General features: G+C 40.3%; 2 protein-coding genes across 4 annotated transcripts in view; one reads left to right on the forward strand and one right to left on the reverse strand.

Annotated features, from left to right (window-relative positions):
* The window catches only part of galk2 (galactokinase 2), a 115,364-nt gene extending 99,315 nt beyond the window's left edge, over positions 1–16,049 (forward strand). The window contains exons 9-10 of the mRNA XM_048615834.1: positions 2,456–2,657; positions 11,981–16,049. Of these exons, the coding sequence (XP_048471791.1) occupies positions 2,456–2,657; positions 11,981–12,188 (410 nt within the window). The 3' untranslated portion in view covers positions 12,189–16,049. The remainder of the gene's footprint in view (positions 1–2,455; positions 2,658–11,980) is intronic.
* Positions 12,327–18,889, reverse strand: part of LOC109916356 (protein FAM227B-like) — a 261,439-nt gene continuing 254,876 nt past the window's right edge. For 2 of the 3 annotated variants that reach the window (XM_048615832.1, XM_048615831.1), the window contains exons 15-16: positions 16,433–16,493; positions 12,327–12,609 (exon numbers count right to left, since the gene is read on the reverse strand). In XM_048615832.1, the coding sequence (XP_048471789.1) occupies positions 12,427–12,609; positions 16,433–16,493 (244 nt within the window). In that variant the 3' untranslated portion in view covers positions 12,327–12,426. Of the gene's footprint in view, positions 12,610–16,432; positions 16,531–18,889 lie in introns of all 3 variants that reach the window. The other variant, XM_048615833.1, reaches the window with a different exon arrangement.

Consider the following 18,889-nt stretch of genomic DNA (forward strand, 5'->3'; position numbering starts at 1 on the left):
GTCAAGCCGCACCTCCATCTCCTACCGACCAACCTCATCCCGCCCCCTTGACCTGTCCGTCCTCCCTGGACTGACCTATCCCCTTCCTAACTCCCTACCTACACTCACCTTTACTGGCTCCATCCCCGCCTCTTCGACCTGTTTGTTTTCTCTCCACCTATCCTCTCCTCTATCCCTCTTCTATCCGCCTCCCACTCTCTCCCTATTTATTTCAGAACCCCCTTCCCCTCCCCCTTTTCTGATGAAGGGTCTAGGCCCAAAACGTCAGCCTCTCTGCTCCTATGATGCTGCTTGGCCTGCTGTGTTCATCCAGCCCTGCACCTTGTTGTCCTGCAATTAAGGCTTTTACTTCAGGACATTCCTTCTGCAGGCAGCCTTAATTGCCCATTGTCATGAGGAAGCAGGTTATCAAGCAGTGTTACCTTCTGTCTCCCAGGAAACAGCTTGTTTATATTGCTTTGAGTCCTTCCCAGAGATGGTTAATTAGCATGCTGCTTTTAATTCCTTTATAACAGATTCTCCCTGTTCCCTTCATGTCAGGAACAATTTATTTAAGGAAGAATTATTTCTGATTCTTTCAATCCATGATGTTATTAAAGTTCTTAAGTTTACGTTGTCATAACTGTTAACAAAGGTAGGAGCCCTAAGGTGGAATTGAGGGCAAATTACTGAAGAGGCTGGGAAATCAGTTGAGTGGCAGGTGACAGAAAGTAGGAATAAGGGGTAGGTACAGGAATTGGCAGGATATGACCAGTGGTATCCCACAAAGATCTGAGTTAGGGCCTTAAATTATTCACATTTGTTGATTAATCACTTGGATAATGTCTTAGAAAGTCATATATCCAAATTTGTTGATGACACACTGTTAGGTGGTATCGTAGAGGATAGCATAAAAATACAATGAGATATTGATAGACTAAGTGAATGGGCAAATCTGTGGCAGATGGAATTCAATGTAAGTGTGAGGGTATCCACTTCGGACAAAAAAAGTATAGATCAGCGTACATTGTAGAAGGTATGAAGTTAAATACAGTGGATGTCCAAGGAGAATTGGGAGTTCAGATGCATAGATCTTTAAAATGTCAGGAACAGATGCAGAAAAAAGTTAATGGAATGCTGGCCTTTATACCTAGAGGACTGGAGTACAAGGATGTAGAAGTTATGCTGCAGTCATACAAAAACCTGGTTAGACCCCAAATGGAATACTGTGAGCTGATCTGGCCATCACACCTTAGGAAAGATCTATTTGTCTTTGATGGAGTATTATACAAATTATATCTGGACTTCAGACTTTAAATTATGAGGAGAGATTATACAAATTAGGCCTTAATTTAGAAGGTGAAGAGGTGATCTGATTGAAGTCTTCAAGATATTAACAGGAAAAGAGACGTTAGATAAAAGATAAACTAGCCCCGCTAGTTGGGGATTCTAGAACTAGGGGGTATAGTCTGAGAATTAGGGCCAGATTGTTCAAGAGAGATGTTAAGAAGCTTGTCTACATGCAAAGTGGTGATGTGTTTGAAACTCTCTTCCACAAATGGCAGGGAATAATAGATCAGCTATTAGTTTTAAATCTGAGATGAATTTTTGTTAAGCAAAAGGATACGGACCAAAAGCAGATGTATGCTGTATACTACACACTTGCAATGATCTCATTAAAGGGTGGAGCATGCTTGAGGGGCTGAATGGCCTACTCCTGTTCCTACATACCAATGTCTGCATGAATTTCTCTACCCTCTTCCCAGTTCTTTATTAGCAAACAGTAATTCTAGAGTCTGAATTATTACAGTATTAAAATCATGCTTTTATTTAACATCCTACCGCTTAGGAACAGATGCCGTAAAAACAGTTCACTTTTGTAATGGAATTGTAACTTAGAAACAAAACCTGTATCTCCCTTTCAAATAAAGTACTTTATTAAGTTGCAGTCTAACCATAATCTTGCCCCATAGTAATACATTGATTTGACACATTTGAATAGATAACGCTGACAATATTTTAAATTGTATAACAATTTTGCTCATGCCAATCATGGTTTCAGAGGTACTGAGGAAATCAATTTAAGAATCCATGGAGTGGGAAATTATCATACAGGCAACAAATTTTAATGAACCATTCTTTTCACAGTAGCAATGTGCAGTGGGAATCCAGGGTCAGCCTGAGTCCCATCTACTACCTTAAATTGATTTCCTCAGTACCTCTGAAAACCTTCGACTGTCATGAGCAAAATGGTTACACAATACACAATATTAGTAGCGTATCTGATTAGTTAAAAAAGATTTCTTTGTTTTAGTTTTATTGCTGCCATGTTCAGTATCATTTGAACAGCCAAAGCAGTATTTGCAATTGTGTGAAATCAAAGGTCTTTTTCCTGAGAGAGTTACTTCTTGAATTAATTTTTCAACATTGTTCGTTAACAACATTAAAATTAAAAAGTAATATTTCTATTCTACAGTGACAACATTCAAACTTTACCAGCGTGCTAAGCATGTTTACAGTGAAGCCAAACGAGTTCTACAGTTCAAGAGAATTTGTGATGAGACACCTGCCAATGCATTGCAGTTGTTGGGAGAACTGATGAATCAAAGCCATATCAGCTGTAGGGATATGTACGAGTGCAGCTGTCCAGAACTTGATCAGCTGGTGGACATCTGTATGTAAGTTTTCCAACAGAATAAGACAAGGATAATTTAGTTGTATGTTAATTATATCGAGGAATGTTTTGTGTCACATTTTCCATACAATATAAATGACATAATGCAGAATTTTGTTTATATCTAATAATTAAAAAGACCACAAATAAAGGCTCATTTTATCTCAGTTGGTTGAAGATGTAATTTCGACAAAAGACTGAAAACATGATTTTACAATATATGTTAAATGTCAGTGCAACCACAATACTTCAATTGTGAAGTCAGCATTAAAATAACTCTTGGAGTAATATGACTGGTCAGGAAACGAATCAGAAACACAAGCAGCTCAGACTGAAGATAATGTGTTTACATATTCAGGCTGTGTATCAATCTGCCTGGAGTAGATACAATTTCAGCAATTATCCTAAATATTCTGAGTGCATCAAGAAGAGCTTCTGCTTTATCATTGCTAATCTTAGTTGGATATATTTGTATAAAAATACTTAAAGTGGAAGGAAAGTGTACAGGAGTTGATTTTATTCAAAGTACTTCATCTATCCACAGAAAAGTATCATCATATTTTTTCAAATGATTTTAAAAAAGTCAAGTTTGATCACAGACATGATCCATAGAAACAAAAGATAGGAGCAGGAGGAGACCATTCAGCCCTTCAAGCCTGCTCCATCATTCTTCATGATCATGGCTGATCGGCCAACTCAATAGCCTAATCCTGCTTTCTCCCCATAACCTTTGATCCCATTCACCCCAAGTGCTATATCTAGTCACCTCTTGAATATATTCAATGTTTTAGCATCAACTACTTCCTGTGGTAATGAATTCCACAATTTGGGTCAAGAAATGTCTCTTCATCTCTGTCCTAAATTGTCTACCCCGAATTCTCATACTGTGACCCCTGGTTCTGGACACACCCACCACCGGGAACATCCTCCCTGCATCAATCCCTGTCCAGTTAGAATCTTATATGTCTCTATGAGATCCCCCCTCATTCGCCTGAACTCCAGCGAAAACAGTCGCAACCTAGTCAATCTCTCCTTCATACGTCAGACCCGTCATCCCTAGAATCAGCCTGGTAAACCTTCGCTGCACTCCCTTGAGAGCAAGAGCATCCTTCCTTAGAAAAGGAGACCTAAACTGCACACAATATTCCAGGTGTAGCCTCACCAAGGCCCTGTACAACTGCAACAACACATCCCTGCTCCTGAACTCGAAACCTCTCGCAATGAAGGCTAGCATACCATTTGCCTTATTTATCCCTGTTGTACCTGCATGCTTACCTTCAGTGGCTGATGCACAAGGACACCCAGGTCCTGCTGCACACTCCCCTCTCCCAATTTACAGCCATTCAGGTAGTAATCTTCTGTTTCTATTAACTGTATAAGACCTGCCCTGATCTGCCTTTCCAAAATGCAGCACACCTCACATTTATCTAAATTAAACTCCATCTGAGATATCTGTATCACAGGTGAGGTGCCGGAAAACTGGAGGTTGGCTAATGTGGTGAGATTATTCGTAAGGAAAGGCCAAGAAATTATAGACCGGTGAGCCTGACATCGGTGGCAGGCAAGTTGTTAGAGGGAGTCCTGAGGGACAGGATTTAGATATATTTGGAAGGCAAGGACTGATTAGGGATAGTCAACATGGCTTTGTGTTCTGGAAATCATGTCTCATTAACTTGATTGAGGTTTTTGAAGTAATAAAGAGGATTGATGAGGGCAGAGCGGTGGACGCTCAGTATGGCGTTCGATATGGTTCCTTGTAGTAGACTAATTAGCAAGGTTAAATCACATGGAACACAGGGAGAAATAGCCATTTGGATACAAAGCTGGCTGGAAGGCAGAAGACAGAGGGTGGTGGTGCTTTTCAGACTAGAGGCCTGTGACCAGTGGTACGCCATAAGGGTCAGTGCTGGGTCCACTGCTTTTCGTCATTTATATAAATGATTTGGATGTGAACATAGGAGGGATAGTTAGTAAGTTTGCAGATGACACCAAAATTGGAGGTGTAGTGGACAGCAAAGAAAGTTGCCTCAGAGCACAATGGGATCTTGATCATATGGGCCAATGGGCTTAGAAGTGGCAGAAATCCCCACCAAATTAACTAACTGTAGTTATTGGTCTTATCCTTACACATATTTAAAATGTCTTCTTAAACCTATAGAAGAGCCTTGGTCTTCCTTTCAATAGATCTTTAATGTATGTTAGTGCTGAAAAATCATTAGGAACAGAAACTGGAACAAACTAAACAGTATATCATACTCACTATTTTCAGTTCTAATGTGTGACATAAGTCACAGGAAACACTGTGTACAAATCAGAGTGGTTCTGTTGCAAACAGTAGGGACTGTCATTTAATTTGGATTTGCACATTCCTCAGAAACTCTAGAAATGCAGATTTAAGTGCAATCTGCTTCCTACAGCTTAGAATAAATAAATAATGTAAATTGTGCATTGAAACTCCTGGATACCCAATCAAATTTATAGGGTGAAAGTATCAGTGAACTAGAATTGTCATTATTATTATATTTATTTATTAGTTAAAGAGTAACTGCAAGGAAAGTAAGTAAGTCCACACAAGTAGTTACAAAGAACAGTGGTAAGTTGTGAACGTCTTTTTGCTAACATTTTGCAGAGCTAATTTACCCTCTCTAAAACATTACAACTACTTGCAGAGTCTTTTGTCAATTTGAAGTACAAACAGTCCAAGAAATGCTCCTCTGGCAATGTATCTTGGGTTTCTGAGAACTCCTGTTGTAATGTACATTATGTACATTCTCAATGATACATAGATCTGCAGCACAATGTTCAGTTTCCTTTCAAGTGGACGTTTTAACAGATCTTAATAATGCTGCTCACAACAGCCATGTCGTTGGATGAACGGGAGTTGAGTGCAGTTGTTTCTCAGCTGGAACTCACGTATTGCCAATTAAATCTCATTTGTTACTCCTGATGTTTGGAATAATTTAAAAAGTTATATGAAATCCATAATTGTATGAATATTTAAAAATACTGTCTAAACACAAGTTATATACCAGTTAGATAGGTCCCATGTCCATCACGTAAATCAGCCTTCCATCCATTGACTCCATCTATACTTCCTGCTGCATCAGAAAAGCAACCAACATAATCAAAGACCCCTCCCACCCCAACCAAAACATCACTTTTCACTGTATCTTGGTATATGTGACAACAATACATCAGTCTATCAATCAACACTGTTATAAAGCCTTTCTTTCTCTTACAAGGTGTTGAATTGAAGCAACCAAAGTTGATTTTCAAAAGTTGCTCAAAGACAACTGACTCACAGTCAAACTGTGGAGTCTGAAGTTATTGTTTAAAACAATTCAGTGCATCATATAAATTGACTTTGGCTATATTAGATTGTGTACAAACCAAACAGGATATGTTTACAGTTTGGTCTTTTTATTTTTAAGGCATGCCCCTTCATAAAATCAAGGGAGTCAGCATGGCTTCATGGTGTATTTCTAAAGCTGTGCTATTGCATCCATTTCCTAATAATGGATGTTAAGCTAATTGACCTATAGCTTACATTGGCAGTTTTCCAATCCTCTGGGACTTTTCCAGAATGTAGGGATTCTTGGAAGATTACTACCAGTGCATCCACTATCTCTGAAGCAACTTTCTATGATATCCTAGAAAGTAAGCCATTGGACCCAGAGGACTTAACAACTTTCTTCCCACTAGTTTCCAGAATACTTTTTGTCCAGTGCTAGTTTTTATATTTATTTCCTTCCTCTCTTTTGCTGCTTGATTATTTAGTATTTTTGTACTCCTATTGGTGTCTTTTACTATGAAGTCTGATACAAAGTATTTGTTCAACTTCTCTACCAGTTCCTGGTTCCCCATTATTTCCTCAGCCTTGTTCTCAAAGGGGCCTATGTTCACTTTGGCCTCTTTATTTCATTTTATATATTTAAAGAAGCATGAATTACGCTGATTATTAATCACAGATTTACAAAAGCCAAGTTGTGCCTTATGAATTTTGTAAAATTGTTTAAGGAGATAACTGTGCATTGAAAAAGAAGTGCTGTGGATGTTGCATTAGTGAATTTTCAAAGTAGTCTGCATCGGAGACTTGCTGATGAATGAAGGCACAAGCTATTTAAGGGCTGATAAGAAATAGGTTAAAAAACAGGAAGCTGAAGAATGTGGTCCATTCATTTTTTTTTAAATGGCAAGGATGTAAACAACATTCCCCTTGACACTTAATATACAGAAAGAATCTGGACTTGCAGTACGTGGGAGTCAATATCATCAGTTAAACATCAGAATTAAAGCTCTGTTTTTCTCTTAAGAGGTTTGTAAGTGACTTTAGGAGTTATAAGCAGTGTTAGTATCAGCTTGAATTGCATATTTATAATAATATGATATGCAGTGCAAATACTGTAAATTTATTAGAGCTTGGTATGGATGAACAGTAAATGTGGAACAAACAGATGGATAGTACTCTGTGCATTAAGCCTTACGCTGTTTATCCAATTTATGGCACTTAGTACTCCCACATTCTGCTTTTTTAAAAAGTTCATTCATGGCAGGTAGGTGTTACTGGCTGGGCTGACATTTATTGCCCAACCCCAATTGCCTAGAGAACAGTTGAGAGTCAACCACATTGCTGTGGGTCTGAAGTCACATGTAGGCCAGACCAGGTAAGAATGGCAGTTTCCTTCCTTTAAAAGGGCATTAGTGAACCAGATGGGATTTTTCTGACAATTGACAATGGTTTCATGGGTCATCAGTAGATTCCAGATGTTTATTGAATTCAAATTCCATCATTTGCCGTGGCAGGATTTGAACCCGGGTTTTCAGAACATTATCTGGGTCGCTAGATTAATAGTCCAGCAATAATACCACTAGGTCATCACCTCCCTCGAAGAAGCATTCTGAAGAAGGGTCACTGGATTCGAAACATTAACTCTGCTTTCTCTCCATGATTGCTGCCAGACTTGCTGAGCTTTTCCAGCAATTTCTGATTTCTAGTATCCACAGTCCTTTGGCTATTTGTACAGTGTAAACAACATTAATTCTCGTGATCAAGTGCCGCCAGAAAAGTTGCATCATTGTCTTTGCAAACATTGTCTTTATGCATCATTTAGGAAGCAAAAGGTTCATAAAATCAGCTCTTCCACATTTTTTTTTAAAAAAGTCAGTGTCCCAAAAATGGCAAATAGTAAATATTGAACAAAGATAACAGAGAGCAGTATATTCCTCATTTCCTTTCTGAGAAATACTAATTGGGTTTCACTACATTAGAAAACCTGAGAGAAAATACAAGCTGTCAAGGAAAAGTTATATTTATAGAATAATGCGCTATATCCTGGAGGTTTGGATGTCCTGAAATCTCTCCCATGTGCTTGGATGCCTGTGAAGTATTACTTCACTCAAAGAATGAGGAACACTATACTTTAAAATAGTAAGACACTTCTTTGAAGTTTTTATTTCCTAGTCTGGTCTACATTCGATTCCGGACCCACAGCAATGTGGTTGACTCTGCCCACTGACAATAGCCAGCATCGACCTAGGCACTGGAGATAGCAACAGCAAATCCAACCCTTTTGACCCTGAAAATCTTCCTATGTGGATCTGTCCCACAGACCAGTCAAACAGCAGCCTGACATAGTCATGTTCACAAAATCATACCTTACAATGTTCCAGAAATCTCCTGCAGATGACTGCCAATAACTCCCATCGGCTGATGAATCAGCAGCCCTCTGTGTTGAACGTCATTTGCAGAATGTGCTGAGGAGGCCAGGACACAAAGTATTCTGGGTGGGGAACTTCAGTGTACGTTACAAGAGTAGCTCAGTAGCATCTCCATATACCAACTGGTCAAGTTTTAAAGAACATAGCTGTTAGACTGGGTCTGCAGCAAGTGGTGAGGGAACCAAGAAGAGGGAGAACTTGTTTGACCTCGTCATCACCAGTCTACCTATTTAGGAGATGCGGCTGTCCACGACAGTATTGGGAGGAATGAACCATACAGTCATTGTGGAGACAAAGACCTGTCTTCACATTGAAGATACCTTCTGTCATGTTGTTTGGCACTACCACTGTGCTAAATGTTAAATTTCGGCCTAAAAATTGAAATCTGGGCACCCATGAGGCTTAAGCTGCTCAACAACATCCAGGGCAAAGCATTGCACTTGTTTTGCACTCCATCCTCCACTTTCAAAGTTTAGTACCTTCACCACAGCCACAAAACAGAGTAATGTGTACCATTTACAAAATATCATGCAGTAACTCATCAAGCTGCCTTCAACGGCACCTTCCAAACCCACAACCTCTACCATCCACAAGAACAGAGGCAGCAGATGCATGGGAACACCACAACCTGCAAGTTCCCCTCCAAGTCTCATACCATCCTGACTTGGAACTATATTGCTGTTCCTTCACTGTTGCTGGGTCAGAATCCTGGAACTGTCTTCCTAACAGTGCTGAGCGTGGTCTTGTACCCCAAAGACTGCAGTGGTTCAAGAAAGTAGCTCACCACTATCTTTTTGAGGGCAATTAGAGATGGCTAATAAGTGCTTGCCTAGCTAGGGACATCAGAACCCATGAACAAATGAAAGAAAGTGTCACCTATATTTGATGTGCCAAACCTGTGCCATATATTAGCTGTTAATTATCCTGCTACAGATGGTAGAATTCTGTTTGCAGCCTGTTTTGTGAGGTGGAAAATGCCAAGGCTTGCCACAGTGTGTGGCACAAGTTAAGTATCACCAGCAAGCAAGAATAATTGAAGAAAATATGAAAGGGGAAAAGGAAAAGGCAAATAAAATCAAGTGGCAGATGAAACAGCTACTACTTGAAACAAAATGTAATTGAAAACATGACATATACTCAGAACTGAAATTATATCTCTCAGTAGTTAGCACTGCTGCCTCACAGTGCCAAGGATCCAAGTTTGATTGCAGCCCCGGGAGACTGTCTGTGTGGAGTTTGCACATTCTCTCCGTGTCTGCATGGGTTTCTTCCAGCAGTCCAAAGATATGCAGGTTAGGTGGATTGGCCATGTTGAATTGCCTATGGTGTCCAGGGATATGCAGGCTAGGTGAGTTAGCCACAGGAAATGCAAGGTGAGAGGGATAGGGTAGGGTGGTGGGTCTGGGTGGGGTACACTTCAGAGGGTTGTTGCAGACTCAATGAGCTGAATGGCCTGCTTTCACACTGTAGGGATTCTTGATTTGTAAAGCCAACTTGAACTTACCAGGCCCAATGAAAACCTTTTGTCTTATTTTTTGCGGAGGATGTACATGATGTGAGTTTCAATTAAACTAGAAAATTCAGCATAGGACTGAAGTTATCAAGTTATATAAGGCCCATGTATAATTGTTGAGCAGCCTGACTTTGTCTGCCAAATTGCAGTGAAAGTTTAGTGCCATGCACCTGAAGTTTCACAAGGCTGCAGTTGTGATTTTATGGCCTGTGGTTACCACCAGTGAAGCTTCACGCCACTAATGGAACCTTTGAAACAGATTAATGTTCCTAATCTAATCTCAGTAGTGCTCCTTAACCAAGAAAATGAAACACATCACAATATTCCACAATGATTGTATTTTATGAATGAGACTTCAGTTTAATAGCAGTTACAGCCCTGTAGTTAGTAGATTTAAAATTGATATGGTGGCCTTGTAAGAATCAGGGAAGAAACCCATGATCTTAGGCCAGAATTGAAGGTGAAGGATGAGAAAGCTAATCATATTTTTATTGAATTCTCTGGACTTTGGGGATAGGATAGGAAAGTGGAATTACTATATTCTTTTAGCCATGATCTTAATAAATATCACAATGAGCTCATGCTCCAATTTCTTAACTATATTAATTTTCTTGATCATGACCCAGTAAGCTCCCCAAAGTTTTGATAAGGTCATTCAAACATAAGAGTAAATATTCCTTCTGGCATCTTCCAAATTCTCTGTCCTAGGTTTATAACATCATGAGGGATATGGATAGGGTAGATAGGCAAGGTCTTTACACCAGGAAAACTACAGACGAAAACTAGAGGGCATAGGTTTAAGGTGAGAGGGGAAAGATTTAAAAGGGACCCAGTAGGCAACATTTTCATGCAGAGGGTGGTGCGTGTATGGAATGAGCTGCCAGAGGAATTGGTGGAGGCTGATACAATTACAACATTTAAAAGGCATCTGTATGGTATATGAATAGAAAGGGTTTAGAGGGATATGGGCCAAATACTGGTAAATAGGACTAGATTTATATAGGATATCTGGTTGGCATGGACAAGTTGGACCGAAGGATCTGTTTCCATGCTGTGTATCTATGACTAGTTAAGGATTTAGGTTTGTATTATCTAACATGATTAACATTCACATGGGGGGAATCCCTCATGGATCATATTCAGAGTATAATTTAAATATATTGCAAATGATTTGTAGATTCTCTAATATCTTTATTTAGGATTAGAAAGCTTCAGCCTGTGAAATTCCAAAACTTAAAGTTGCAGTCAATGATGTTTACTTAGGTCAACTCCTTCAGTCCTGCTACTCAATTTCCAGCAATGTCTGCTGCATAATCTCAGCTACACATACCACAGTTCAGTGACACCAGAATGTAAATTCAATATTGTGATCTGCACCCACTGCCATCTCTGAATCCCCAGATATAATTTATTCTTCATCACTCCCTGGTGGAATTTGGATGTCTGTTGGATCATTGTTGAAATCCTCAATTGATTTTAACTGTTTTGGAACAAAATGTAGAAGCATTTATGACATGCATTCTGCTACATAAATCATTTTTCATGATTTTTAAGTTAGAGGAACAGACAACTGAGTAAAAGAAACATTCAGCTCACAGTCCACAATGTAATCAGATGTGATGCTAGTGGTTTGTATGCACTAATCTGCAGTAAACTGAAATCTCTCAAATGCTCGTTGGCAACAGTGGAAAGAGTATTGCCTATTTATGTTTGTGACCTAGATCCACCCCAGATTAATGGGACAAATTTTCTTTGCAACTGACTTTGAAGGATCATTTGTGAAGAGCTTGGGTAGTCAATCTAATTCCTTGTTGGCTTGGACAGTGCAGTACAATATGTGTTTGAAGTTGGGCTTGAGTCACAGTTGAAAGAGCTGTCTGTCTGGTTTGCTATGTGTGACCTGAGAAATATTCAATTCCCTCACACTAATTAAATCTTTGATTTTCCTGAGCACAAAAATTTGAAGAGGGTTAAGAAAATGGGCTATCAAATGAAACAAAATTCTTAGACATAAAATCCTGAGAAGTTTATAGATAATTGTGACATGAAAAATGAATGCTCACATTCTGCTGATATTTATATTCATTATTTTTCAGACAAGCTGGTGCTATTGGTTCACGGCTAACTGGTGCTGGATGGGGAGGCTGCATAGTGTCAATGGTGCCCACCAACAACTTGGATAGCTTCCTGACAAAAGTGCAAGAAGACTATTACAAAGCTGATGTTCAAAGAGCAGCTTTACACACACACAGCCTGTTTGCTACCCAGCCTGCAGGAGGAGCAACAGTTTATCATGAGGCCTAAATAACTTGAAAGACCTGTGGGAATAAGGAGGCCATTTTTCCTTCCCACCCCCCCAATATGAGAGCTGGTCTGCTTAGTCATTATTACTTTGAGTAATTAAGACACATTTGTTCAAAATAAATTTGAGATAATCACGAATCATTGTGAAGAAGCAATCAGCTTGTTTAATTTGTCCTGAGACCATAACAGAGGATGTCTTTTTTTTGTGGCAAAAAACATTTAATTGCAGCTCAGTGTTTTACCCAACCTTTTCAATGGTTATGATTGGTAATAATTCTTGTGAAAACTGCAATACACACAGATTCTCATGGCATTTTATATCGTCCTTATAATCGTCATCAGTGTCCGTCTCTGACTCTGTTTCAGTTTCTGTTGAACTTGGTTTTTGAGATTCCTCTTTGTTTTCTTTGGCTTTAATGATCTAATGGAAATGAACACAACAGTGAAAAAACAAAATTCATGTTGCTTTAATTTTGTGTATACTTTGCCAGATATATTCCATGCTGCACCTTCAGCCTCAAAGATTGTTTTCTCTATGATACATTAGTAGTTGGCACAACATCGTGGGCCAAAGGGCCTGTATTGTGCTGTACTGTTCTATGCTCTATGTTCTATTAAGAAACAGGTGTGCTCTGAAAGAAAGGTTGATGTATTCATTAAGTATACTACCCATTAGGAAGACTGTATTATCACCAAAATCCAGCCAGCCTGAATTCAAAACCTGCAGACTGGTGCTCCAACCAGGCAGTTAATTAGAACACATCATGGTGATTTGATTTATTTCTGTCACGTGTACCGACTTACAGTGAAAAGTATTGTCTTACATGCTTTACAGGCAGATTTGTACAATCGAGGTGCATCGGGGTAACAGAACAGAGTGCAGGAAAATAGTGTTACAGCTGCAGAGAAGATGCAGAGAGAACAACATTGACATTTAAGAGGTCCATTCAAAATAACAGGGGGTAAGAAGCTATTCTTGAATCTGTTCGTATGTGTATTCAAACTTTTTTATCTTCTGCCCGACAGAAGAAGGTGAAAGAGAGTGTAACCGGGGTAGGCAGGGTCTTTGGTTATGTTGGTTGCTTTCCCAATGTAACCAGAAGTATAGATGGAGACAATGGATGGGAGGCTGGTTTGAGTCATGGACTGGGCTGTGTTCACAACTCCCTGTAGTTTCTTGTGGTCACAGGAAGAGCAGTTGTCATACCACGCTGTGTTGCATCCAGATAGAACGGTTTCTATGGTGTATCTATAAAAATTGGTAAGTGTCTTTATGGAGATACCAAATTTCCTTAGCCTCCTGAGGAATTAGAGGCATTGTGCTTTCTTGACTGTAGTGTCAATGTGGGTGGACGAGGACAGAGTGTTAGTGATTTGTGACATTCTCGACCATCTCCACCTCCGCATCATTGATGCAGGTGGGCATGCCCTTCATATTGCTCCCTGACCAGCTCCTTCATTTGCTGACTTTGGTGGAGAGAGAGATTGTTGTCTTTACACCATGCCACCAAGCACTCAATCTTCTTCCTGTACTCTGTCTCGTTGTTGTTTGAGATCTGACCTACATGATGGTGTCATCAGCGAACTTGTAAATGGAGTTGGTACAGAATTTGGCCACACAGTCATATGTGTCTAAGGAGTACAGTAGGGAGCTTAGTACACAGCCTTGCGGGGCACTGATGTTGAGTATTATCACAGAGGAGGTGTTGTTGCCTATCCTAATTGACTGCAGTCTGTTGATGAGGATGTCAAGAATTCAGTACAGAGTGGGGAGCGCAGAGCCTAGGTCCTGGAGTTTGGAGACGAGTTTGTTTGGAATTATGGTGTTGAAGGCAAGAGCTGTAGTCAATAGATAGGAGCCTGACATAGGTGTCCTTGTTGTCCAGATGTTCCGAGGATGAATGTAGGGCCAGTGAGATGGCATCTGTCATAGACCTTTTGCGCCAGTGGGTGAATTGCGAGGGATCAAGGCAATTTGGGAGGCTGGATTTGCTGTGAGCCATGACTAACCTCTTGAAGCACTTCATAATGATGGATGTCAGAGCTACCGGGCCGTAGTCATTGAGGCACGCATCGTGATTCTTCTTTGGTACTGTGATAATGTAGGTCTCTTTGAAGCAGATGGGGACTTCAGATCGTAGTAAGGAGAGGTTAAAGATGTCTGCAAATACTCCCGCCACCTTGTCTGCACAGGATCTGCATGCACAACCAGGGACTCCATCAGGGCCGGTAGCTTTCTGTGGTTCACCCTTAAGGCAGCAGATCTAACGTCTGTGGCGCTGACAGTGGGTACAGGTGCATCCGAGTCTGTTGGGACAGGTGACATTGATTCACTGCCCTTCTGTTCAAAGCGAGTGCAGAATGCATTGAGCTCATCAGGTAGGGATGTACTATTGCCCGTGATTCTGTTTGACTTCACTTTGTAGCCTGTTTTGTCGTGTAAGCCTTGGCACAAACAACAGGTGTCCATGAGGTAAGTCTGGAATTGCCGCTTGGCATCCCAGATGGCCTTGCAAAGGTTGTAGCTGGATTTCCTTTACAGGTGAGGGTCACCCGACCTGAATGCCTCGGACCTGGACTTCAGTAGAGAGTGGATCTCCTAATTCATCCGTGGTTTCCATTTGGGGAGTGTTTGGTTCAACTTCTTCGGCATGCAGTCATCGACATACTTACCAATGACATCAGTAATGGTAGCAGCATGCTTATTTAGGTTGGCCGCTGAGTTCTTGAATATGGACCAGTCCCAGCCCTTTAGTTTCATCAGACTAACACTGTACTACTTTCTGTACTGGGTCCTCACGCTTCAGTTTCTGTATGTAAGCCAGGAGGAGGAGTATAGTGTTGTGGTCTGATTTTCCAAAATGCAGATGGGGGTTGGAGCGGTAGGCATCTTTGATGCTTGTGCTGCAATCGTCAAAGATGTTCGGAGCTCTGGTCGGCATTGGAGACATATTCCGTATTTCAGTAGCACATTTTTGAGGGTAGCCTGGTTGAAGTCACTGGCTATGATGGAGAAGGCTTGGGGGTCTTCTGTCTCTAGATTGTAGCGTACTTCATTAAGTGCATGGGGTTGGATGTAGACCACTGTCAGGATAGTGGAGGTGAATTCGTGTAGCAGGTAGTATGGATAGTATTTCACTGTTAAATATTCTAAGTCTGAGGAGCAGTGACTCACTAGGGTCATCACATTTGAGCACCCGGTGATGTCGTTTAGGAGGCTGACCCCAATGCCCCATGACTTGCTCGAGGACACCAAGCAGTCCATTCAGTGGATTGAGAAGCCCTCAGGTTGTAAGGCACAGTCAGGTGCAGCAGGGGTGAGCCATGTCTCTGTTTAACAGAGCACACTGCAGTCCCTCAATTCTCTTTGGAAGGTGAGTCTAGCTTTAAGGTCATCCATCTTGTTTTCAATGGTTTGGATGTTTGTCAGGAGTATGCTGGGTAGGGGAGGGTTTGAAATTTCAGAGTTTCAGTCTCACCTGAAGTCCAGCGTGTCTCTCACGTTTTCTGGGTAAATGGCTGCTCCTAGATCAAGAGCTTTTGTTTGCAAGATAATTAGCTTGAAATGTATAGACTAATACAGAGCTAAAAGGAAAAAGACTGGTCTTTAAATGGATAGGATAGACAGTTGAAAAATGCACATGAATTTATATAGTCATTTTCACTTTTGTCCGAGTAACTTTTGACCTTGATTCCAAAATTTGTTGATCTTATACACTTTGTTCATTAATAAATAAAAGTATCAGTAATTTGAAAAAAAACTGTCTGGGACTTGGGCATACTTTAAAACTGTTTGTAAAGACAAATTTTGGTACATTCCTTAACAGTAAGTCATTTGAAAATAAAATTCTGAAACAGTTATTTGATGTGTTTGTGTTTGTTATCTATTTTACTGACTGAAGTTCAGGTTGCAAAATCATCTTTGTCCTACAGGTATTAAACCAGAGTAAGCCACAATGCATCAACTACATTATCTAATTTCCTCATGTAAATAAAACATGTTAAATGTCAACAAGCTGTTAGCAGATCTATTCCAGTGTGTTTTGTGACTAATCCTCACGTGAAATTTTTCTTTCCTTTACCAGAAGGTTTTCTTGCATCAATACTTAACGCTAGCGGCTCTTTTCACATGTAATTACAGAATGATGTTAAGTGAATTAGTTTCTTAGAATGAATAGCAGAAATCATAAATAGCATCAATGAACAATATGGTTAATTTCATTCAGGATAAAATACAAACTTACCAATTTGTTGGAAATTGACTCAATCTCATCTTCTGTGCTATTGAACAACTCTTTTTTCAGCCTTGCGTGATAGACAAAAAGAGGTTACAGCTTCTTCCCTTGAGGGAGAAAGAACTTGAATTCTTTAATGAATTTATATTTCTAAATTTATGACTATAAAAGATATTCAACTATTTTGTAAAGGTAGATTTTGCAGATTTATTTTTTCCACCAATTTCTTACAGATGCCGACTCTGGCTGCAACAAGGTTCCTAAGGTACTCAGAGATAGTAGGAACTGCAGATGCTGGAGAATCTGAGATAACAAGGTGTACAGCTGGATGAACACAGCAGGCCAAGCAGCATCAGAGCAGCAGGAAAGCCCTGCTGTGTTCATCCAGATCTACACCTTGTTATCCTAAGGTACTCACAGTCTAAGTGATGGCAAAACAAAACTTTCATATTCAAGTCTAGTGTGAGGCTATTCAACTATAAATGGCATCACAGCAGACCATGATGTTTACTCACCTGACAGTCTCTTAATCAGCGCATTTCATTGCTACTGGATAATGTCCAGAAACAGGAGCTGTGTTTTTGGCTAAAACAATTGTTTTCTGCTTTCTAATCTAGATATGGTAATTGTACTCTCTCCAGAATTCTAATCTTTATACTGCTTTTACATTGTTTGATGTAAGGCCAATGCCTGGAGAACACCAAAAACAGCGTATTCTGCCTGTGGCAGTACTTTGCAAGCCAGTACAGATATTTACTGAGCATTACTGTGTAGACTTTGCTATGAGGCAATTAAGGCAGTTCTAAAGTTGTTCATTCTGTTTCAGTAGCTGAGGTTCTTTGAGCTCTGTTCTGACATTTCCAAGGCCGTTATGTCACCAAAAATGTGAGGGGATTAAAAATATTTTTAACAGTATGGAGGTCTGTGACAGGCAGTGTGCCACAAGGATTGATGCTGGGTCCACTGCTTTTTATCATTTCTATAAATTATTTGGATGTGAATATAGGAGGTATGGTCAGTAAGTTTGCAGATGACACCACAGTTGGTGGTATGGACAGAGAAGAAGGTTACCTCAGAGTGCAACAGGACCTTCAACAGATTGACAAATGGGACGAGGAGTGGCAGATGGAGTTAATTTAGATAAATGTGAGGTGTTGCATTTTGGTATGACAAATCAGGGTAGGACTTATACATTTAATGGTAAGATCCTGGGGAGTGTTGCCGAACAGAGATCTTGGGGTGCAGGTTCATAGCTCCTTGAAAGTGGAGTCGCAAATAGACAGGATAGTGAAAAAGGTGTTTGGTATGCTTGCCTTTATTGGTCATTGCATCGAGTATGGGAGTTGGGAGGACATGTGGTTATACAGGAGATTGGTTAGGCTACTTCTGCAATACTGCGTTCAATTCTGGTCTCCCTGCATCCAGGATAAAGTAACCTGCTTCATTGGAACCATCTACAAACATCCACGCCCTCCACCACCAATGTTCGGTAGCAGCAGTGTGTACTATTTACAAGATGCACCTCAGAAATTCACCAAGACTCCTTAAACAGCACCTTCCAAACCCATGACCACTTCCATCAAGAAGCACAAGGGTAGCAGATGCATGGGAACACCGCCACCTTCAAGTTACACTCCAAGCCACCCACCATCCTGATTTGGAAATATATTGACATTCCTTCCACGTCATTGGGTCAAAATCCTGGAATTCCCTCCCTAATAGCATGGAAAGTCTACCTGCAGCACGTACACTGAAGCAGTTCAAGAAGACAGATCACCACCACCTTCTCAAGAGTAACTAGAGATGGGTAACAAATGCTGGTTCTGCTAGTGACATCCACATCCCATGAATGAATAGGAATATAAAAAGAAGCAGAAGAGTACACTTAGAAGGTTCATTTATAAACTAATAGACAACCAGATTAATTAATTCAATTGAATAGAGGTGGCTGGGTAAGTGAAGTGTTACAGATGTTGTATGTGGGCACTGTGAATGCCAGTATGACACCTGCAGCAAGTATTGGCTGCTTGAGGAAATTTGAGGGAGAGTTACTTAGACACTGTGTTTCAAGAGACAGTCATATTCCTAAAATTAATTACATCAAATTTGGTCCATAGTCAAGGAGGGTGTGGCTGTGTGTGATGTAGGTATTGGGATCCAGAATCTAACTTTGGAGAAGCATCAGCCAGTGCCCTTGTCCAATAGGCAAAGGGTCCTTGCTTCCAGTGTGAAAGAGGGCACAGAGTGAAGGGAGGATGAACAAATTGACCAAAGTACCATAGTACAGAGCTCAAGTCGGGGAAGAAAAGAGAAATGGAGTAATAATAGGGAATAGCAACAGTTAGGGGAATAGACACTTTTCTCTGCAGCAAACACAGAGCGTCCTGAGGCTGTGTTTCCTACCTGGTGCCAAAGTTTAGGACATATCTTCTGGCTGGAGAAGAAATTGGAATGGGAGCAGGATCC

The sequence above is a fragment of the Rhincodon typus genome, chromosome 33 (assembly GCF_021869965.1).
Source record: "Rhincodon typus isolate 14 chromosome 33, sRhiTyp1.1, whole genome shotgun sequence".
Lineage (NCBI taxonomy): Eukaryota > Metazoa > Chordata > Chondrichthyes > Orectolobiformes > Rhincodontidae > Rhincodon > Rhincodon typus.